This window comes from Schistocerca piceifrons, chromosome X (assembly GCF_021461385.2).
Source record: "Schistocerca piceifrons isolate TAMUIC-IGC-003096 chromosome X, iqSchPice1.1, whole genome shotgun sequence".
In the NCBI taxonomy this organism is placed as follows: Eukaryota; Metazoa; Arthropoda; class Insecta; order Orthoptera; family Acrididae; genus Schistocerca; species Schistocerca piceifrons.
In genome coordinates, this window is record NC_060149.1 from 667,619,453 (window position 1) to 667,643,827 (window position 24,375).

Consider the following 24,375-nt stretch of genomic DNA (forward strand, 5'->3'; position numbering starts at 1 on the left):
TTTGCCACTGATTAGGATTTGGCTGGTTTTGCAACCCAACACATTGAAAACATGATAATCAATTGAAACCCTCAGCTGCTGACAGGTGTAGATGATATACCTTGATGGGGACAACTCAAAATGTGTGCCCCGACCGCAACTCGAACCCGGGATCTCCTGCTTACATGGCAGACACTCTGTCCATCTGAGCCACTGAGGACACAGATGAATAGCACGACTGCAGGGACTTATCCCTTGCATGCTTCCTGTGAGATCCAACTGTCCATAATCTACATATGTAATGTTCCTAACAAATATTTGGCACGAGTAATGAGTGGATGGGCAAATATCTGTTGGGAATATTACATATGTAGATTGTGGACAGTTGGGAATGTGGGTCATCAGTGGTATCTGTTCTCGAAACAACAGTTACTATCCTCATATACATTGAAAACATGGCTGCCTTTGCACCAGTGTATGATTTTCCCTCCTCATTTTAAATGTCTTAGAGTCATTTTTGCAGTCTGGTTGATACAGTAAAAAAATAGCTAATGAAAAACCATACAAGATGACGGCTCAAACTCAATTCTTGTTTTTTGGTCATATAGCCATCTTTGCACTTGGGTTGCTCAAATATTTATCATAATACTGCCGCACTTTCTATTGTATTATGCTATTTTCATAATTATACTTGCCCTTTGGCTACTTGTGTATTATAATTATTGCTTTTATTATTAGCATTACTTGCAACTGCTATCTATTTTTCAGCAATTTTCCATCTCATTACATCCCTTTATCCTCTAATCCCACATTGCTGCTGTCCCTAATTTGTCTGATCTCTTTTATCTTTTCCAGCTTTGGGTCCTCAGGCACTTCTCTTCCTAGCTTGTAAGTTATGGGGAAGACATAGGGTTGGAGATGGAAATTTGAGAATTAACTGAATGATGATTTAGTTTAAGGCACTAGATTCAACCTGATGGATCTTTATTTCAGAGATAATATCTTCATGAAAGTCGATGAGATGGATTAACCACTCATTAAAATGGCATTAGTTATCGTAGAGATGTGACGGTTTCTTCTCTCTTTTTCTTTATTCTTTTTATATTTTCCCTTCTGGGAATGGCTGATAACAGCCCCTATTACACTTATTACAAAACAAATGACAATGAGATAACATATATTGGAATTTATATTTAACATGCTACAAGAGTATCTAAATTTATTTGTTATAGTACAATTTACAATTTTAAGGGTGATAGTCACAATAAAAATGTTTGAAACATAAGCTGATCTTGCACAGTGAACATCATATGAAGGATGTCTCATCAAAATTGTATTTAGTTTTCAACAGACTGATGAGGAAACTTATTTTGTTCACATTCTGAAATACTGGTTTTTCATCCATTGATATTGATCCATATCATGCATACGTAATTGTGTCAGAAACAGGCATGTGAGCTTAAAATTCACTAAACAAGTAACTGAATTTTAATTGCATCCTCATGTTCAGTAATTGTGAGCTTGTTCTATAGCAATTCATTATACTTTAAATTAATTCCTGAACTGAACACTGAATGCTTTGTTTCTTTCATCGTGATCTTCTCTGATAAACGGATGAGCTGGGTCAGTCATTTTTGAGGCACACAAACAATAATGCCTGTGCATAAAACATATTTTTTTTAATTTATTTACCAAAAATATGGCAGTAGTTTACAGTGTCCATCTATCAAATAATATGAATAAATTTATCCATGACAAGCACTACAACATGATAAAGACACAGCTATTGGTGGTGTTTACAATAAGCACCATGTCACAAGTGTCCATATGGACACAATGCATGAAGAGGTAGCAGCAGTGGCCACAGTCACCTTTGACATGTACAACACACTGACTGAGCATGTGTAGTGAATATGTCATCCTAAAAACAGATCTGTATCTCTGTAAGTAAAAAGAGAGAAAAAGAATAATAAAATAAAAGCCAACTGTCAAGCAGTTGAACATTTGCAGCCATAAACAAGCGTCTAAATGAAATTTACTGATCTTCTGCCTTATTTTTCTTCATTTACACCCAAGCACTGCAATGATGACAAAAACATAAAAATAAAAATGTCACACAGAATGTACTAAACCCAAGGCCACAAGCATGCCAGCTTGACATAGTACACTTCTGGCTATCTCATAATTATGAAAGTCAATACCATTTTGATAGATTGTAAATACATCTCATCCACTTTCTAGGCTGTAGGCCCAGCATGATGTATGACTTTAGGGTGAAATACCTGGTAGCTTAAATTATGTCACTGTTTAGTCCATTCTTCAAATCCTCAACCTCATACCATACCTTTGTTAGACTATATTAGTGCATGGCTTTTTGGCAACAGGAATTAGTCACTTCATCCATCTTACCTTTGTAAGAGTGGCTAAGGGGGATTAATTCTGCTGTGAGAAGTAATACATGGTATAAGTCTTTCATTGAGTACATTAGTTTGTACAGAGTGTATGTTACAAATCTTCCAGTGAGTACACTGTCTCAGTCTGTCTGTCACCAATTCACCCCTGTCCCTCTCACCCCCATCCCCCTAACACACACACACACACACACACACACACACACACACACACACACACACACACACACAGCATGTATCAAACCCAAGGCTGCAAGCGTACCAGTCTGAATGCTGAGAGAGAGAGAGAGAGAGAGAGAGAGAGAGAGAGAGAGAGAGAGAGAGGGGGGGGGGGGGGGGGAGGAAGAAAGACCTGCCCTTCCTTTCTAACCTTCCCCAACCCATCATTCCTCCCTCCTTAAGAAAGATCTAATAATTCTGTAAGCTAATAAGTTCCTCAAATTTTTATATCTGTACTGGAAGTACTAAGAATGTCACCTCCTGACAGTAAGTACTAGCCTCCTATACTGTCTCATAATTTTGTAATTTGCTCAAGTGAATTTGTCTTTTGAAACAAAAGAAATATTATGTCTGATAAACTAATTTTCAGGATGGTAAAATCAGAGTGCATAAATGGTGTACAGTCAGTTCATTTTCTGCCACCTTCAGACTGCTTGATGCCATTAGACATGCCACTTACAAGAAGAGTCACATGTACTGCACAAATTCCTCTGCAGTTACAGGTAACAGCATATTCATACCTATTTGTTTAAGGTTATTTCTGTAATATCACTGCAGTTTGTTTTGCAGCATCTCTTAATCCTTTGACTGCTCGACATTTTAAGGTGCATTGCTGTACCTTCTCCCAGGCGCTGTGGATGTCTTGGTGAACAGCAGTCTGCCTTTCCCACAGTGCTGTAGATGTGTATACTTGTGCTACCCTCTCACTCTGTGAGTGTTATAGATGTGTATAGACTCATAGCTGCTCTGGTACCTGCATGCCGCGGTTCTCTAAAAATGCACAGCTATATTTCTGTCCCATTCACTCAGTAACTTTTCAGCATTCAGGTTGTTTAGTTGGAGAATTTGTGAGTTTTCCTAGTGGAGTCTCATGTTCTAGTTTTCAGTTCCATTAATGTCTGTCACTATTCTTTAATACAGGCTTTAGAGTACCTAGTGTTATCTTGACTACTTGTTTATGCAAGAGGAATACATTTCAGTTTTGCTAAGAAAATGACATAGGATCATGTTTGCACAGAGAATGGTATCTTAAAAATTGTAGGAAAAAGAATGAGATTAATTTTTTCATATTCGAGACTGTGATGACTCTGCTACAAAATCTCGAAGTAATAGTCCTGAACTACTCTATTCATTCCACATATAATAGAGAGTTTTTCAGAATTTCAAAGATCTGAAAGACATTTTGAAACTCTTTGAGAAAGAGTATGCAATAGCAAAGCATTTTATTGAGAAAAAAATTATTTTTGTCTATTTACACACAGGTCTTATGATTTGACGCTTGTACACTAGCAACAAGTAATACTGTCATCTTTCGTGGTATTTCTAATAGAAGATCTTGTTGTATTCATAGTAAATGAAACCAATTGATTTTATTTATAAATCAAAGAATGTGTGAATTTTCAGTTGTTGCATTGGAAAAACAGAATTTGACAAATCTTACTGTACCTCATTGGTGTTTGTCTTCTGATGGCTCATGCTACAAGCTAGCAATAATTGGTCAAGAGATGTACTTTTCAATACTCCAGTTTTCAATGATGTTATGTTCCAGTCGTGTTTTGTGTTCCCTATAAAAATTTTCCACTTCAGTGATAGCTCTGCTAATAGCAGAGGAGAATATTATTCAACATAACACTCCCCAGTAAAGTTTGTCATACATCCAGCAGTGTAATTTAGGTTACAGCCACATTAAAAGCTTTCTAGTGAAAAAGTTACTGTATGTGAAAGGATGTTATCCTCTAAACTATTTATGACTGAAGTATATTTTGATGCCAACAACTGATATTCAAGCCCAGACATGTTACTATGGCCTCACAACCATGGAACCACACACAATGTGGTTTGTAAAAACAGGAGGAATGTGTCAAAACAATATGAGAAGCTTAAGTGAGGGGAATATCAGTTTACATCAGTGGATATGCTGCTTGTCAGTCAAGCTGTGCAACATGAGAGAAACATGAGATAGTAATCGGTAGATGTGACGTACATGTACAGACCAACAGATGATTACAGTTTCAGGAAAATGGATGATTTACTCAAGAGAAACAGTGTCACAAATTGAGCAAGTCAATAATAATGTCTTATCCACATCTAGCTCTTATGCCAGCAGTTGTTCAGCTTTCCATTGACTGATAGAGTTGGTGGCTGTCCTCCTGAGGGCTATCATGTCAAATTCTGTCTGACTGGTGTGTTAGATCGTCGCAAACTGAGCTGGTTGGTGGGCCCTACACATAATTCTCCAAAAATTCTTGATTGAGGAGAGATCTGGCAACCTTGCTGACCAAGATGGGATTTGGCAAGCATGAAGACAAGCAGTAGGAACTCTCATCATACGTGGATGTGCATTATCTTGATGACATGTAAACCCAGACTGGCTTGCCATTAAGGACAAGAAAAGGGGGTGTAGAATACCATTGGAATACCACTGTACCATAAGGGTGACATGGATGACAACCAAGGGAGTCTTGCTATGAAAACATATGGTGCCCCAGATCATCACTCCTAGTTGTCGGTCGGTGTGGTGGGTGACAGTCAGGTTAGTAACCCACTGCTGCTCGGGGAGTTTCCAGACATATCTGCACTGGTTATAGGGATTCAATTCGAAGCAGTACTCATCACTGAAGACAATTCTAATGTAGTTGATGAGATTACAGGCTGTAGATGTGTCTGGAGATGCCTTGGATAGCAGTGGGATACTAACCTGACTGTTGCCCCCGATATGAGCCTGACAGCCAGGAGTGATGATCTGGGGTGACATTTCTTTTCATGCCAGGACTCTTTTGGTTATCATCCACAGCATCCTTACAGTACAACAATATATCAGTGATATTCTACACTCCGTTTTCTTGCCTCTCATGGCAAGCCACCTGAGCTTACATTTCAGCAAGATAATGCCCTCTAGCACATGACAACAATTCTTACTGCTTGTCTTCATGCTTGCTACACCCTACCTTGGTCGGCATGGTTGACAGATCTCTAGCCCCCACACCCCTACCCTAACTTAGAACATTTGAAGCATTATGGGCAGGCCCGTCCAACGAGCTTGTGATCTTGATGAAATAGTGAACTGATTGAACATAATTTGGCATGATATCCCTCAGAAGAACATCCAGCAACTCCATCAATCAATGCCAAGCTGAATAAGTGCTTGCATAAGAGCCAGAGGTAGACAAACCCATTAGTGCTTACAAACTTAACTGGATCAATGGATCAGACTGAGAAATGGTACAGAAAGTTCATTTTTCACAACTTGAGCCTGTTGTTTAATTTCTCATAATCTCCACTGGGTGATAAGTAGTAATAATCTTTCATCTTTCTCTGGTAAGAGAAACTGTAGAAAGGCATTCTACAGAACAGCTACAAGCTGACATAAGAAGATGCTCTGAGAATCCTCTATTATTTAGTGGTATATATTTTCCAAATGTTTTTGTAAGGAACACTTCAAGACAAGGTTGCTGATGCATAGGTGTTCAGTTCACTTGAAACAGGGAGTATATGAGGAAGGTAGATATCAATATAAGAGAGGAAACTCACTATGCACATCAAAAAAGTTTTGCATCACCTCAGGTCCGAGAGTTCTGGAACCTGTACAGAAAATTGGAATAGATATCAACATAAACATCATTTCTGCCCTTTTTATTGCTCATGAAAACCATACATTGCATGTTGTACCACCATACAGTGAGATCTTCAGAGATGGTGGTCCAGATTGCTGTACACACCGGTACCTCTAACACCCAGTAGTACGTTCTCTTGCATTGATGCATGTCTGTTTTCATCGTGGCATACTATCCACAAGTTCATCAAGACACTGTTGGTCCAGATTGTCCCACTCCTCAATGGTGATTCAGTGTAGATCCCTCAGAGTGGTTGGTGGGTCACGTCGCCCACAGACAGCCCTTTTCAATCTATCCCAGGCCTGTTCGCTAGGGTTCATGTGATGGTGTTATCCTGAAGGAAGTCATTCACAAGATGTGCACAATGGGGGTGTGAATTGTGGTCTATGAAGACTATTGCCTCGCCAATATGCTGCTGATATGCTTCCTCTATTGGTTGGAGGATGGCATTCACGTATCATACAGCCATTACGGCGCCTTCTATGACCACCATTGGCATACATCGGCGCCACATAATGCCCTCCCCCCCCCCCCCCCCCCCCAAAACAGCAGGAAACCTCCACCTTGCTGCACTCACTGGACAGTGTGTCTCAGGTGTTCAGCCTGACTGGGTTGCCTCCAAACATGCCTCCGATGATTGTCTGGTTGAAGGCATATGCGACACTCATCGGTGAAGAGAACTTGATGTCAATCCTGAGCGGTCCATTCAGCATGTTGTTGGGCCCATCTGCACTGCACTGCATGGTGTCATGGTTGCAAAGATGGACCTCGCCATGGATGTCGGGAGTGAGATTGTGCATCCTACAGCCTATTGTGCACAGTTTGAGTCATAACATGACGTCCTGTGGCTACACAAAAAGCATTATTCAACACGGTGGCGTTGCTGTCAGGGTTCCTCCGAGCCATTATCCATAGGTAGTGGTCAACCACTGCCCTTGAGTGGCCTGAGCGAGGCATGTCATTGACAGTTCCTGTCTCTATGTTTCTCCTCCATGTCCAAACAACATCACTTTGGTTCACTCCGAGATGCCTGGACACTTTCCTTGTGGAGAGCCTTTCCTGGCACAAAGTAACAATGCTGATGCAATTGAACCATGGTACTGACCATCTAGGCATGGTTGAACTACAGACAACATGAGCTGTGTACCTCCTTCCGGATGGAATGACTGAAACTGATCGCTGTCGGACCCCCTCCATCTAATAGGTGTTGCTCATGCATAGTTGTTTACATCCTTGGAAAGGTTTAGTGACATCTCTGAACAGTGAAAGGGACTGTGTCTGTGATACAATATCCACAGCCAACATCTATCTTCAGGAGTTCTGGGAACTGGGGTGATGCAAAACTTTTTTGATGTGTGTATAATATTTTGTACCCTGTTACATGACTTACCAATGAAACAAAAATTTCTGATCTTCACCAACTGTAAAGAGAAAATTACTCATGTGATCCATCTTAAAATATTATTTAAGAAAAAGCAAGAATATACTTGAAAACAAACTAAATGTGGATTGGCTTCTAACTTTGTGAAACTGACGTGAAGCATCTAACCAGAAAAAGATGGAAAAGACATGTAGTGAACGTGAACAGTATTTGCTTTTTCACACTCTCACTCCAGATAAAGTACTACACTGATGTTTCAGGAAGGAAGATTGGGTTTATTGTCCTTTCAACATCGAGGTCTTTTGAGATGGAACACAAGCTCAGATTGTGTCAATGATGGGTAAGGAAAGTGGTTGTGCCCTTTCAAAGGAATCATCTTGGCATTTGCCAGCAGTAATTTAGGGAAATCACAGAAAAACCTAAATCTGGATGGCCAGACACAGGTTTGAGCTGTAATCCTCCCGAAACTGAGCCCAGTGTGCTAACCACTGTGCCACCTGACTCAGTGGATGTTTCAGGATACATAATATACATTTTGTGCATGGAAAAATGAAAACTTAGCATTCATTGTGCCAATTGAAGAAATACATGAAATGTATTCACAGTTACAAATATGGACAAGCGTCAGCCCTATAATGGAATGATGGCAATGTGAAAACTTGTGCTGAACCAGGACACAAATCCAGATGTCCTGCTTATTGCAAGTGGTCACCTTACTGTTAGGCTATCCACGCATGACACACAGCCATATCCAAACTTTAATATGTTGCCAACCATGTGTCCACATCCTGCACTCATACATTCAAGATGTATATTCTTCTACAGGGAAGACGTTTTAATTGAAAGTTGCTTGCCCAGTGTTGGAAATACAATATTGAAATACTTGTGTTGTTCAGAATTATGATACAATGTTCCTTTTGACATGCATACATGCCCAACAGAACATTGCACCATAATTCTGAATTACACAGGCACTGCAATATCACAGTTAAATAAAAACTGTAAGTAACTGTCTATTATAAATACAGAATTGTTTTTATGTCAATTGAAAGAATTCTCACACCTTAACTTTGTGGCTTTGGTACTATTTATTTTGTTTATGTCTATGAAAGTTGTTCATACTCTTCCAGTAACTTTTATGATGCACAAACATTTTAGCTTTGAAGATAATCTATAGGTGAATTATTGTACTAGCAGAAAAAAAGGAAATATTGAACATTCTGCATCATTTACATAATAAGTTATGCAGAAGTACAAAACATTAAACATTGTAGGCAGCAGTTCAGGAATAATCAGCACAGGGCAAAGCAGTCTGCTTGAGTAATTCAGTTGCAGACAGTTGTCTAACTAACAAGAGCTTAAAAAGTCCCTTGGTAAGCCTCTAAATTGGATGGAAAAAGCTGCAACTTGTCAGATTGTTTATGCAGCTTATGTATTACAGATAAATTACTGTTTGCACACCCTATAATGAAGTGCTCAGTCTGTTGCAATCTTAGGAACAAATTGTACATGAAGCTATCAAACAGGTCTCATCTACAAAAATGAACCAAAAAATCTATTAATGTGAAACACAATGAACCTCAATCTGAGAAAGCAATATTACAAAGAGTTGGTGTACTTTGGTCAACATGCTGTTTAACAGTATTCTTTGCACTACAACACCACTCTAAAGTATGCCGTGATATATTAATTTGTGTCTCTCAAAGGCAACATAGCAAACAGTGTAAGTCACACTCTATTTAACACTTAGCCTATAAGAAATGATCCAAGAATATTGTCATAGCTTTTGTCAAATTCAGTAGTTTCTCAAACTGGTTTAGTGAGAAATACATGCAGAACAGCAGGTTTATGAGTAAGGAGCAAGGAAAGAATGAATGGAAAGCAACACTTCAGTTTTGTCATATTTTAACGTAGCCTACTAAAATCATATAGACAACTGGCACTAAATAATTTTTTCTTAGTGAAACGAATTAACATGTTGCAGTTTTGCTATTACAGTAACCAATTTTGTGGAGAACCTTAAAAGTCAAATATTACAGCCCGAATAATTTTTACAATTTATTTAGTATGGCTTGGTGGTGCCAAAATTTGTGTAACTAGAGTCATTACCACAAGAAATCCAGAAATATTATACATAGAGCAAGGTGGGCCACTCATTAACACAATACTTGACAGTGGTCTGTAGGTTAGGCATTAATTGCAGGTAGGTGTATTAGACGATAAAGATTAGCACTCAAGACAGTGCTTTCTGCAGCAGTGACATTTTCCTCATTTTTACATAATTCAAAACAATGTTACATCAATATGTGGAATGGAATATTAATTTTCTGCTCTTGTTATAAGAAACTATGAACTATTAGATTTCATTTACTACCCTAACATCTTAAATAATTCTTCATATCTTGCCTGCTGGGAGCGTAATAGGTTAGTTTTTATCATAGCCTGTGCTGTTATCATTTATTGTGTCTGGGAAGAAAGGGATAGAGAGAGAGAGAGAGAGAATGTGTGTATTCAAAGACACTGATATCTAATAACATTTAATAATTATGTTTTAATATTTCTGTCATATGAGGTCAAATATAAATTGTACCTTGACATTCATTCTTTCATTTAGACAACATTCTCTGTAAACCCCATAAAGAAGGAGAGGCTTCAGTGATATGGAATGAGGCAAGCTATGCTATGACTAGTGCCAATATAAGGGGCTGTCAAATATGACTAGTGCTAATATAAGGGACGGGCAAATGAAAACCAAACACCCATCACAATGGGCTCATGGAATGGTTCCATTCAAAAGTAATCACCACACAAGATAAGACATTTATCCCACTGGGAGATAAAATGTTTAATTCCTGTTGCATAGAATGCAGTCAGCTGCTGATGGATCCACATCTGCACTCACTCTTGCAATTCCTTGTCCAATTGAAACCGACAGCCAAGTGTGGCTTTCTTCAGGTCCCCAAAGACATGGAAATTACACAGTGAAAGAGCTGGGCTGTATGGAGGTGCTGCAATGTTTCCCAACCCAATCACTGAAGCATAGTCTTCATCCAGTTGGCAGAGTGGTGGTGGGCATCATCCTGCATCAGAATGATTCTGTCTAACAGCATTCTAATAGCCGGAGGACAAATAGCCAAGCCAACAGTGGAAACGACCTACACCTCCCCCACCACAGAAATCCAAAGCTGTTTACACAAGTTCCGGTAAGGTCACAATAACCTTCTTCTTCAACTGAAGGGTCCCACTGCTCATCCAGTTTCTCAAGTGTGGATCCACAATCAGTGTCCAGTGCTATGAAGATACTTTCCAGAAATGACAATATACCATAAAGGCAAAACACTCAGTAAAGCTGTTGTACAGAATTGTCCTGTTTCACAACAATTGCTGCCCACACATTGCCAATTGAACAAAGGTTAGGCTTCAGTACTTTTCTTGGGAAACACTGCAGCATCCTATGTACAGCCCATATCTTTCACCATGAGATTTTCACATATTTGGTAACTTGAAGAAATACATGTGTTGAAGTCAGTTTCAGTTGAACAAGGAAGTGCAAGAGTGGGTGAGGTTGTGGACCTGCCAGTGGTCAACTGCATTCTATGAGACAAGAAATGATTGTCTCGCCTTCCTGTGGAATAAATGTATTAACACCTGTGGTTATACTTTTGAATGGAACCGTTCCATAGCCCCAGTGTGGCAGATGTTAAGCTTCCACTTCACCGCCCCTCATGTACTCACACTGATACAGGGTGTTTCAAAAATGACCGGTATATTTGAAATGGCAATAAAATCTAAACGAGCAGCGATAGAAATACACCGTTTGTTGCAATATGCTTGGGACAACAGTACATTTTCAGGCAGACAAACTTTCGAAATTACGGTAGTTACAATTTTCAACAACAGATGGCGCTGCAGTCTGGGAAACTCTATAGTACGATATTTTCCACATATCCACCATGCGTAGCAATAATATGGCGTAGTCTCTGAATGAAATTACCCGAAACCTTTGACAACGTGTCTGGCGGAATGGCTTCACATGCAGATGAGATGTACTGCTTCAGCTGTTCAATTGTTTCTGGATTCTGGCGGTACACCTGGTCTTTCAAGTGTCCCCACAGAAAGAAGTCACAGGGGTTCATGTCTGGCGAATAGGGAGGCCAATCCATGCCGCCTCCTGTATGTTTCGGATAGCCCAAAGCAATCACACGATCATCGAAATATTCATTCAGGCAATTAAAGACGTCGGCTGTGCGATGGCCAATGATTCCTTTGGAAGAAATGGCGGCCCAGACCAGTACTTTTTGAGAATGCAGGGACGATGGGACTGCAACATGGGGCTTTTCGGTTCCCCATATGCGCCAGTTCTGTTTATTGACGAAGCCGTCCAGGTAAAAATAAGCTTCGTCAGTAAACCAAATGCTGCCCACATGCATATCGCCATCATCAATCCTGTGCACTATATCGTTAGCGAATGTCTCTCGTGCAGCAATGGTAGCGGCGCTGAGGGGTTGCTGCGTTTGAATTTTGTATGGATAGAGGTGTAAACTCTGGTGCACGAGACGATATGTGGACGTTGGCGTCATTTGGACCGCAGCTGCAGCACGACGAACGGGAACCTGAGGCCACTGCTGGATCACCTGCTGCACTAGCTGCGCGTTGCCCTCTGTGGTTGCCGTACGCGGTCGCCCTACCTTTCCAGCACGTTCATCCGTCATGTTCCCAGTCCGTTGAAATTTTTCAAACAGATCCTTTATTGTATCGCTTTTCGGTCCTTTGGTTACATTAAACCTCCGTTGAAAACTTCGTCTTGTTGCAACAACACTGTGTTCTAGGCGGTGGAATTCCAACACCAGAAAAATCCTCTGTTCTAAGGAATAAACCATGTTGTCTACAGCACACTTGCACATTGTGAACAGCACACGCTTACAGCAGAAAGACGACGTACAGAATGGCGCACTCACAGACTGCGTTGTCTTCTATATCTTTCACATCACTTGCAGCGCCATCTGTTGTTGAAAATTGTAACTACTGTAATTTCGAAAGTTTGTCCGCCTGAAAATGTACTGTTGTCCCAAGCATATTGCAACAAACGGTGTATTTCTATCGCTGCTCGTTTAGTTTTTATTGCCGTTTCAAATATACCGGTCATTTTTGAAACACCCTGTACCTTTGGGAATTTCATCTAGATTACTTTATATATGTCTAAAAACAAAGATGATGTAACTTACCAAATGATAGCATTGGTACGTTGATAGACACACAAACAAACACAAACACAAACACACAGACAAATGTCTGCTTGTGTCTGTATATGTGCGGATGGATATGTGTGTGTGTGTGTGTGTGTGTGTGTGTGTGTGTGTGTGCGAGTGTATACCTGTCCTTTTTTCACCCTAAGGTAAGTCTTTCTGCTCCCAGGATTGGAATGACTCCTTACCCTCTCCCTTAAAACCCACATCCTTTCGTATTTCCCTCTCCTTCCCTCTTTCCCGATGAAGCAACCATGGGTTGCGAAAGCTTGAATTTTGTGTTTGTGTTTGTTTGTGTGTCTATCAACATACCAACACTTTCATTTGGTAAGTTACATCATCTTTGTTTTTAGATATATTTTTCCCATGTTGAATGTTTCCCTCTATTATATTTACTTTGTATATGGTTATCCATACGTATATTAGGAGAAAATCAACTAGTGTGGTGAAAAACGGACACTTATCCTCCTCTTGAAATACTCAGCTGCTGTTTTTATCTTATAGTTTAAACAAAGAATTTATGTACCTGTACAGTAATACTATCATCTGTCTAAACACTGGCAAAGTCAAGAGCTGTTTAATACATTCATTATAGTTAAGCATATTTTCATCCACAGTTCAAAATATTCTGATGTATTATAAAAAGAGAAGCTGGTAACCCATTATTTTATCTTGTTTGTGAATATGTGAGGATTTTTTAGCTTACTGCCTGATGTCTGGTTGTTATTGAAATTTGTACAATAATATAAAATTCTTATGTATTGATCAATGATTTGAATTTAACATTATCTGCTTCACTGCTGCTGTCATTAGGGAGATGAATATCATTTGCCTTGCTGACTTTATTCAGTTCATATCCAGAATACTCTGAATCACCTTTGCTTTGTTCTTGGAATTTTGAATTTTTTGTGTATAGTATATAATTTTTTCCTTTTGATGACAAGATGAAGAAGTTTGTAGTACTGCTTATAATGCTTAAAGGGTTAAGTCTTGGTTAGATATAGTCCTTTGCCTTAAGTCATGCTCTCTCTTCCTGGTGCAAAATATTGTGAACCCAGATGTTGGCCACCCTTACTCTCAGCTTCCACTGTAATTGACTCTGACGCAGTGCATAGGAAAACCAGATTCATAGAGGTGAAGATTGGTTTCACTCATTTCACTGATCAACAGCCAATGGCTGTGCCAAGGTGGACACACCAGTTCCCATCAAATCAACAAAGTTAAGCACCAAACATGTGGCCAGTACTTCGATGGGTGACTGTCCAGGTATGCTGTGCACTGTTGACAATTTTGCCTTTGCTTTTATGGCAGAGGGGACAGGAGGGTTGGTGGCAAAAAGTCCCCGATCAACAGTCTTTTCACCAATGTCCAGGATTCAGTTCCAACCATCTCCACAGTGTCTCATGAAGTGAGGACATCTGACACTGTTGATGGTGATATGTTCATTGGATGAGAACGTTAAGCTTGGTAGCTCCTTGGTGCTCTTCAAGAGGAGAAGGCTATATGGCAGCACCATACTTCACCCTCTGCCTTCTCTCCCCATCTCCAGCACAAACATGACACTACACTACAGTACACTCCACTACACACACTCACTCACTCACACACACACACACACACACACACACACACACACACACACACACACACAGAGAGAGAGAGAGAGAGAGAGCAAGAGAGCGACAAAGTAAATATATTTAACAAGACGGCACATTGCTTGAACATGCAGCACATATTTGGTCAGAAACAAGTGGAAATTCTATCAGTTGATAGTTGTTTTAAGATTTTCATTGTTTCACTAAAACATTTCACGTGAATTAAAGATTCCTCTAACATGTCAAAACAGAGGCAGTGAATCATCTATAATGACCAAAATATAGATATAATATAAAATGTAGCAGAAAAAAAGACTAGTAATAGATTCAACTAACTCAATTTATACACGGTGCACAAATGTAAATTTTGCTCTGTCTTTATCTGTTACAGGTTGTGATTGCAGTAACTATAGCTCTGGCTTTGTTTCTATGTGGTCTTATGATTTACTTCTGGAAGAAGACACAGAATCTGGAATATAAGTATATGAAACTAAAACAGTCATCAGGTGGCAGAGATGGTGACGGAGACAACGAACTTGCCCCAGCAGAAAGCTGTGCACTGGATGATGGTGAAGAGGAAGAAATACAGTTCACACAACCTCGAAGTCTTGGAATACTAAATCGTATTAGGAGCATGAAAATGATAGGTGGCATGGTAAGTTGTCTGACACACCCAGTTTCTCAAAATTAACTATCTGCATAACTGCTATAATAACAGTAAATATTAATAACACTATGAGATTAAAATAAATGATAATAGCACAGTTTATGGAAATATGTGACTGCCAGCATGGGATTGATATCAGCACAGCTGAATGTTGACCACGTGTTTATATAAAGAGCTCTATGGCCGAATGTAGGAACTGACTGGATGGTTGCCCCTTTATACAACAGCTGCAGGTATGAGGTGCTGCCTAGTGTTGGTAATACATCTGGACCAGGACAGGATGCTTTATCTGTTGCATCAATGGCTGATTTTGGTGTCAAGGCTGGACATTCACAGATGTTAGGATGGATTTGATGGTCAGTGAGAGTGCCAACATTAGGGGACTGATAGAGCCTCTCAGGGAAATAGTCTGCAGATAAGTAATGAAGGCCAGAATGCTCTTGGCATGCTTACTCAAGACAGTCTCATCTGAGATATGGAAGTGACTCTATTCATGGCTGTTGAACTCTTTGGGTGCAACTGACTGCAAATAGTTGCCCATGTCAGCACAGATGATGCTTTCTGTATGAGTTCTGAGGCCATCGTTGGTTCTTTTAGATGTTTGGCTGAATTGGTAAAGGCAACTAGCTTCAACCCCAAGGTGGAGGTGTGGCTTGCTATTTGCAGCAATATACCTAGAAACTGCCTTGGTCTTTTGGTTTGGAGCAAGTGGAAGATATAAATTAGAGTCTCAGATAATTCTGTCTTGATTTCAGATGTGAATTTCTTGACCTTCACTATTAGGTGGAGTATTTTAGGGTCCCTGACAGTAAATGGGCACACACTACACATAAGAAGTGGCTACTTGGATAGAAGAGTAGATGTGTTAAAGAAACTCCTCCTCAGGGTCAATGATGAATTGCTTGTCAAAAATGAATATAGATCAGATAACATTATTCTCAGAGAATAATTTTTGTCACTGCAGATTGAAAAGAGAAAATGTTAATGTGATATTAGTAACCTGCAGGTGCATCCATAGTAAGGTCCCAGATTTAGTATCACTTATTAAATGTAATAATTTTCCCTCAAAATATTAGGAAGGTGAATGTGGATACAACCAGATGTAAATGTTAGTGAGACACTTATTTCAGATTGGAATATATATACTGCAAGGAGGAGATAAACACCAATGAAGTGAATATTTACTGCTGTAACAAATTCGATAACACTTAGTGAGGTAATCACGGAATCCATATGTGAAATAATCAAGGTAAGGGTAACCATAAAAAGTAAATTAAACATGGTTATTATCTGTGATTGAAACCAGGACCTCCAAGGCCGAAGTTCTACCCACTAGACCATCATGGTCACTATTAATTACATTTTTATTCAAAAAGAAAAGAAACCACTCACCAAACTCAAACCAATCAGACAGATGCAGAAAATTGTGGTAATCACTTTCATTTGCTTGTCAGCAACATGGTAATTTCTGTCAGTCCTTCATAGTGAGCTGGACTCACATTACTCTTGCATTCATATCACAGCATTCATTTGATTTTGTCAGTTGCTATTTACTAGCACAAGTGAAAGGAAGAATACAGACATAATTTCTTAACATGTGAATTTAGTTACACATTGCCTGATTTACAATTCAGTACTTATCCTGTGAATACTCAGTCTCTATTTTAATCAATTAATAAGTTACACAATCAACTTTTACAACATTGATACACTTCTGTGAAACGTTTCTCTAGAACTCCAATCCTGTTCTCACCTAGTTTTAGACTCTTTTTCTTGGTTATACTGACATATTTCTTAATTTTCATGTGATTTTGTCCAAGGCTTGTAGGGAAATTTTTAAAAACTGTTTTAAAACCCACATCCTTTCGTCTTTTCCTCTCTTTCCCTCTTTCCTGATGAGGCAACAGTTTGTTGCGAAAGCTTGAATTTCATGTGTATGTTTGTGTTTGTTTGTGTGTCTATCGACCTGCCAGCACTTTCGTTCGGTAAGTCACATCATCTGTGTTTTTAGATATAACAACCATAGGAATGTACACGGACTCTGATGTCTGGCTACAAGACAAGTGTCAGTAATGGCAGTAATCACAAACAAATAATGATTCTTGAAATTGAGAATCATTCTCATCTCTTGTCACACTGCTCGCCATTTTTGTGGATCTCACAACTTACCCACACAACTCACTACAGCAGTACATAACCACACATATTAACAGCTCCTTTGTATTTGAAGGTAACCTGGAGTGTTACATTGTTCAGAAATGCATTACAGTGATTGCAATAGCACTTGAGAAGTGAAGGCTAAAATTGGCCAGTCATGTAAAATGCAAGAAATAAAAATACTAGCAAATCAAGCAGTAACAGCCAAGATGGGACCATGTCTCTAACCTTCAGTATTATTTATTTTGACACAATTTTGCCAAGTAAGTTTCTTGTTTCAGTTTATTACTTTTACTCAATAATTGTCTTCAGACTGTTCATGAAGTTTGCTTGTCTAGTGGTGAGTTCTTCCAAGAGATAGGAGTGATCTTTTTAGGACTCAGTAAACTATATAGGAGACATAATGTCATAATTTTCATTGCTAACAGATTGGGCTTCAGTTGATCTCAAACCAAAACCAAATTATATTTTCTGCCAGTCATGATAGTCCTTCCTTTTGCTTCTCTTTTTCCAAAAGTTAGCATAATTATTCTCTCCCATTTGACTTCAGGAGATGGTAGTATGCTGCAGCATCTACCATTGGCATTTTTAGGTGTTTCTCTATCATCAACACTTTTGGACATTACGTGGTTCACAAATACTTTGATTGATAATCTCCTCATACTGTGGAAGATACATGGTGGAGATGAAAGTGAATGCATAGTTACTACTTCTTTGCAGCTAAGATATTCAAACAAATCAGACACACATCCATGGGAACTCTCTGCCATCCTGTTTTCAGATCACCTAGAGGAAACCTTCCTACCCTCATAAACTCCCTAGCCCATTGTATGGTTCAGGTTTGTTTATGACATCTTCGCAATCTGTACCCCCAGGGCCAAGCTACACAAGCCACTATTTCCTCATACCTCCACAACCTCAACACCTTCACTCTCATCTGCCTCACCTTGTATGCCTCAGTCCAGCATGCTACCTTCTTGGATGTTAACATCCACCTATCTGGTGACTCATTTAAACCTTTGTTCATACCTAGTGCACTAACAATCAACAGTAACTGTATTTTGATACCTGCCATCCACCCATTTGTGCTCTGCAAACCACTGTGAAGTGCGCTCAGAAAATATGTCCTGCTGTACCAGTTTCAGGGCTTTTCCCATTCCATTCATATATGGAGCATGGGAAGAATGATTGTTTAATCACCTCCATGCATGCTGTAATTAATGTAATCTCATCCTCATGATCCTCATGGGGTCAATAAATAGGGCTTATAGTATATTCCTTGAATCATCATTTAAAGCTGGTTCTTGAAACTTTGTAAGTAGGATTTCAAAGGATAGTTTATGTCTATCTTCAAGAGTCTGCCAGTTCACTTTCTTCAGCATCTCTGTGACACTCTTCCATGGATCAAACAAACCTGTGGCCATTTGTGCTGCCCTTCTCGGTATACTTTCAGTATTCCCTTTTAGTCATATTTGGTATGGGTCTCACACACTTGATCAATATTCTAGGGTAGGTTAGGTACACAAGTGGTTTGTAAGCATTCTCCTTTGTAGACTGATTTCATTTCCTCATTACTCTACCAATTAACCGAAGTCTATGACTTGCTGTATCCACATCTGAGCCTATGTGATTATTCCACTTTATATCTTTACAAAATTTTACAACAGGGGATTTCTATGAGTTCATCAAATCCATCTGTAACTCACTGATATTATAATCATAGGATACTACATTTTTTTTATTTCTTTGCAGTGTATAATTTTACATTTGTGGACATTTAAAGCATGCTGCCAATCTTTGTTCCACTTTAAAATCTTATCAAAATTTGACTAAATATTTATGCAGCTTCTTTCAGAGAGTACTTCATTATAGATAACTGCATCATCTGCAGAAAGTCTGAGGTTACTATTAATATTGTCTGCAAGGGTTCAAACACACTTCCCTGATGCCCACTCAACATTATTTCTACATCTGTCGATGACTCTCGATCTGAGATAACTTGCTGTGTCGTCCCTACCAAGAATTTCCAATACAGTCACAAATTTTGCTTGATATAATATATGATCATACTTTTGATAATTGCTATAGATGTAGTACTGATTCAAGTGCTTTCAGGACATCAAGAAATAGTGCAGCTATCTGACTGCCTTGATTGAAAGCTTTCAGTATGTCTCATGAGAAAAGTGCGAGTTGGGTGTCACATTATTGATGTTTTCAGAATCCATGCTGACTGGCATGGAGGAGGTCATTCTGCTCGAGATATATCGTTATTTTTGAGCTCAGAATATGTTGTAAGATTCTATAACAAATTAATATGATGGACATTGGATGGTAGTTTTGTGGATCACTTCTACCATCCTTGTTGTAAATGGGTGTGACCTGTGCTTTCTTCCAACTTCTGGGCACAGTTTTTTGTTTGAGGGGCCAGCTGCAAGTTCTGTATAAATTCTGATAGGACTTCCCATGGGCTATGCATGTGCAACTATTCTTTTAAGCATGAGCCATAGTTCCACTATATGCTCCTATCCTGTGCTAAAATTTTCCAATTATTTATTGAGCTATGAGACTCCCGCTTTTTTATCTACTTTACTGCACATATATATCCTTCTGTCTGTTTTATTGTCCTTTGTATTTTGTTACTCATTGTTGCCACAGCTGTGTCATGGTCACTGATACCAGTTTCAATGTGAAAATCCTCAGAGAGTTCAAGTCTGTTTATTGTCATTGGATCTATTATATTTCCTATCATGAGTGTGGTTCTGAACCAACTGTTCTAGGTTGTTTTCAGTGAAGGCATTTGGTAATGTTTTGCAGGATGTCTTTTGGCCCATCACTAACAAAACTGTAATTTTCTCAATTGATCATTTTGTGACATAAGTCTCCACTGATGATCACAGCATTATTGGGGAATTTATGTACAAGCAAACTGATGGTTTCTCTAAAGTTTGGTTTGCATCAGGAGGTGAGTCTGGTGGCTGATAGAAGCATCCAATTACAATTTTCGCCCTCTCGTGGTACTAGCTGTTTCCTAAACAACTCCTTCCACACAAAAAGTCTATCCTACATAGTCTGGCCAGCTGTAGATGGTGCTTCTGCAGTAATGAGCACTCCATTTACTGCTATGCTGAAGGTGTTACTAAGGCCTTTGGGGACAGGCATTATTTCTTAAACATAGACCACAAACAGACTTACTCCCACCGGCCGGGGTGGTCGAGCGGTTCTAGGCACTACAGTCTGGAACTGTGCGACCGCTATGGTCGCAGGTTCGAATCCTGCCTTGGGCATGGATGTGTGTGATGTCCTTAGGTTAATTCAGTTTAAGTAGTTCTAAGTTCTAGGGGACTGATGACTCCAGAAGTTAAGTCCCATAGTGCTCAGAGCCATTTGAACCATTTTTTGAACTTACTTTCCATGTTGACACATGACTCTAATCCTCCAACCAAACCAGGGACCAGATGCCAAGGAGCACCCCACTCATCACCCAGTACCATTCAAGACTGTAAAAACTTAATCATATCCTCTGCCAGGGCTTCGTTGCATAGATGGGAATTTTCGTCTACCCCATAATCCACAAGGCTTCAATTTCCACTAACCCATACCTTATACCCACCTCCATTCCAATTCCATGACCCTAACTTCACTCATCCTTTACTCACACCCAACCCCACTCAGTCTGCCATATCCCTCATTCTTCCCCCCCCCCCCCCCCTCCCCCTCCCCCTTCCAAATCCACTCCTCCATGTCACTATGGATTGTGCACAACTCCATTTGCTTGTGGTCAAAATGAGCTTGGTGATGCTACGTTTGTTCAGCCTTTCCCAACCCCCCCCCCCCCCCTCTTGCTCTCTGCCTTCCTTCTCCCATTACGCACTCCACCTGACACATGGCCTCACCTTAGTTAAGATACAGCACTGGCACAGTGTAATCATTTGGGACAATGTAGTCCTGCAAGTGTGTATATGTCCATGTGTGTGTGTGTGTGTGTGTGTGTGTGTGTGTGTGTGTGTAAGCATGTGTGGATATATATATGTGTGTGTGTGTGTGTGTGTGTGTGTGTGTGTGAGCGTGCACACGCATGTGTGTACACTACAGTTCTGAAGTGAGTCCACTATTTGATGAGTCATCACCATTACATCTTAAATTATTTGCATGGCATTTTTTATTTATTCTGATCTACTATTTTTAAATAAATGTGATTAAGCTTCCCATCTTCATTATTGTTTCTGTTGTGCTGTTGTGATGTAGTGTTAAGTGATATAATTTAATTCTTCTTCCAGGGCGAATCTGGCAAATCATTTGAGACCATTCAACTGACAAAGTAAAGAAACCTCTAAAATATCTTTGGAACTGATCAATTAAGGGACCACAGTAAGTATAACAGAAATAGCATCATGCTCACTTTTGACAATGGTGAGGTCTGCTTTGCTTTATTCAGAAATGGATGACATGTACCATTGTTATCCTCTGATTTACTTGCACACTGTTTATACTAGGATCTATAGTTCATACAGACTACACTTATAAACATTTTAACACATTTAACAAATGCAGGGTGACTTCTGCTGTAACTGTCTACTAGTAACTAACTAAAGCCGTATCCCACTATCAGACCAAAATTTTTATCATGCTGTAACCTGGCCATAAAAACAATGATAATGAAGTAATCATATTACTGAATCAAGCAGTAATTTACTGATCTGATGTTTGTTTCATACAGCCTTTGCGGAGTTTTAATTTTAATGGCCCACAGTGTATTAATTTTGCAATTTAATTTTGTAGTTTATTTGCGTGAAACATGTAATTACTTGCATAGCAAATAGTAGTACAATAGATACAACAGTATACCATCTAAATTTATTTTATAATAGATACTAAAGTATAAATTATTTTACATAATAATACACTAGATTTCAGTTTCTATGGTGGGCTATAGTAGCACTGCTTAATGAGCCATGATTTTACATATTTTTTTTAATTTTTCACTGGTTATCAACTCGAGTTCCTAAGATAGTGCATTAAAAAACTTTTCTCCTTTAATGTATAGACTTCTTCTGTCTCCTGTTTACCATATGATAATTTTGTACTTGTCTAGTGTTATGTTCATGAATTTCTGCCTCACAAAATCTATATTTCTTATCTTCTACAGCTAGTACTATTTTTTCAAAGATATACGTAGAATAATATTGTGAGAAGGAAAGTTTCTACTCACCATATAGTGGAGATGCTGAGTCACAGACAAGCACAACAAAAAAACTTTCTCAATTAAATCTTTCAGCCATCGGCCTTTGTCGATGTGTCTATTTATCCCTGTGCTCTTTGTTTTTTGTCTCTGTTTGTATCATATACATGTCTTCCATTTTTTTCTTCCAGTCCTCTAGTAAAATCATCAGATTCAAAGGGTCTTGACTGTAGTGCCTTATTCTTATTTATATTTATCTTTCTGATAGGAATATTTCTATTTAGATGAAAAGTATTGTATCTAGGAAGGCATCCCATTTATTATTTAGTCTTTGGGCTGGTAATACTAAATGCCAAGTTCCATGACTAAGGCTCTCTCTCATTTTGTCAATGTTGATAAAAAAGATTTCTTTTGTAATCATAAATTTTCTTTGGTTTAATACAAAGATCTCCCTTTATCACTAATAGTTGGCCTAGATGGTCAGAGATGAGACCATTTACAACAGCAGATGTAATAATATTCTCAAAGATGGTGAAAACATCTGGTTTCTTGGGAATCTTGCAAATTGTTAACATTAATATCCTCTAATAATATATCATCTATATGTTTTTGCTTGGGAATTAATTTAAATAAAACTGTATCAAGAGAATTCAGAAATAATTCAAAATTTTGCTTTGGTGCTCTGTACAACACTATGGTAAGTAACATTAATAAGTAATTCAAATGCCAGAATTTTAATTGAATATGGACCAAATGTGAAACTAAAAATAATCTGAGCAAATGAACAGCCCATTGCGCATTTAGTAACCATTTACATTATTGTTGGAATCATTATTAGTTTTTTGTTTCAAAAATATGGGAACATATTTAATATTTGTGCACCCTCAGATCACCTAAAAATTTAAATATTTATTATTTATGGTATTTTAATTGTAACAGTAAGCAGTGTAATGTTTTTGGAATCCCATTTTACATCAATATTTTCATTGCCATGTTTCATTGTTGGACACTGATTTAGAGGTAATAATCAATGTCATAAATGATCACTATAGAAGTTTATTCCCTCCTTCTAAAGCGGAAAGAGTGTGTGTTCTCTCTTTCAGGCTCCCTGTACATGTAAAGTTTGGAGCTCATATGGTGGCAGGCTAAGATGAACAAGCAAAGAGCTGCTGCAACACAGAGAACATTGTGGAACATATCCTTCCATAGCTACTAAGACAAAAGCTTACATTTTATAAGAATGTTGGAGGTCCCTCAAAAAATGACATAAATGAACTAAGAGGATTAAAATTATTGTACAACACAATTTGTGCAACAGAAATGTTATAGTATTTAATCATTGGAAGAGCTGTACCTTCTTTGTTTCACTTGTTAAAAGATAAGATTTATGATATATATGTATTTCTTTTAATTAAATTTGCAAACTGTTTTCTACCAAAAATGGACCTCAAAGAGGAATGCTGTAATTTGTAATGGTGAATTGTTGTAATATTCAGATCAATTATCACTTGTCATGTGCATTGACAATGGAATATATGAAATTTATATTTGTATTCACGGTCAGTATAATATGATGACCCTCTTCAAAATAAGTAGCAAACATATCTTCTTTGTTTGCAAGTGTCATATTAATCTACAAAAAGTGACCTATTTTTTAAAGGTTGTCTATTGGAAAACATCACAGAAATGTGTTACAGAGAAATGTACTGTTTTTGTCACTACAGTTTTTTTTTTTTTAAATTAAATAAATGGCATATTAATCTACTGTGTTTACAAATCTGTCATGATGTGACTATCTGGTAGATTAATCATTACACTTCTTACAGACATATAACAATAGCTCTGAGGATTTATCATTTTTACTACATCTATAGATGCAACATATTGTAATCTAATGTCATGAGATCCTAGAACTTTTTGCATTGTT

General features: G+C 38.5%; 1 protein-coding gene across 1 annotated transcript in view; it reads left to right on the forward strand.

The window, feature by feature from the left end:
• LOC124723039 (endosome/lysosome-associated apoptosis and autophagy regulator family member 2-like) overlaps positions 1 to 24,159 on the forward strand; it is a 233,061-nt gene extending 208,902 nt beyond the window's left edge. Inside the window, exons 14-17 of the mRNA XM_047248213.1 lie at positions 2,980 to 3,112; positions 14,837 to 15,100; positions 21,547 to 21,637; positions 23,552 to 24,159. Of these exons, the coding sequence (XP_047104169.1) occupies positions 2,980 to 3,112; positions 14,837 to 15,100; positions 21,547 to 21,591 (442 nt within the window). The 3' untranslated portion in view covers positions 21,592 to 21,637; positions 23,552 to 24,159. The remainder of the gene's footprint in view (positions 1 to 2,979; positions 3,113 to 14,836; positions 15,101 to 21,546; positions 21,638 to 23,551) is intronic.
• The last annotated feature ends 216 nt before the right edge of the window (positions 24,160 to 24,375 follow it).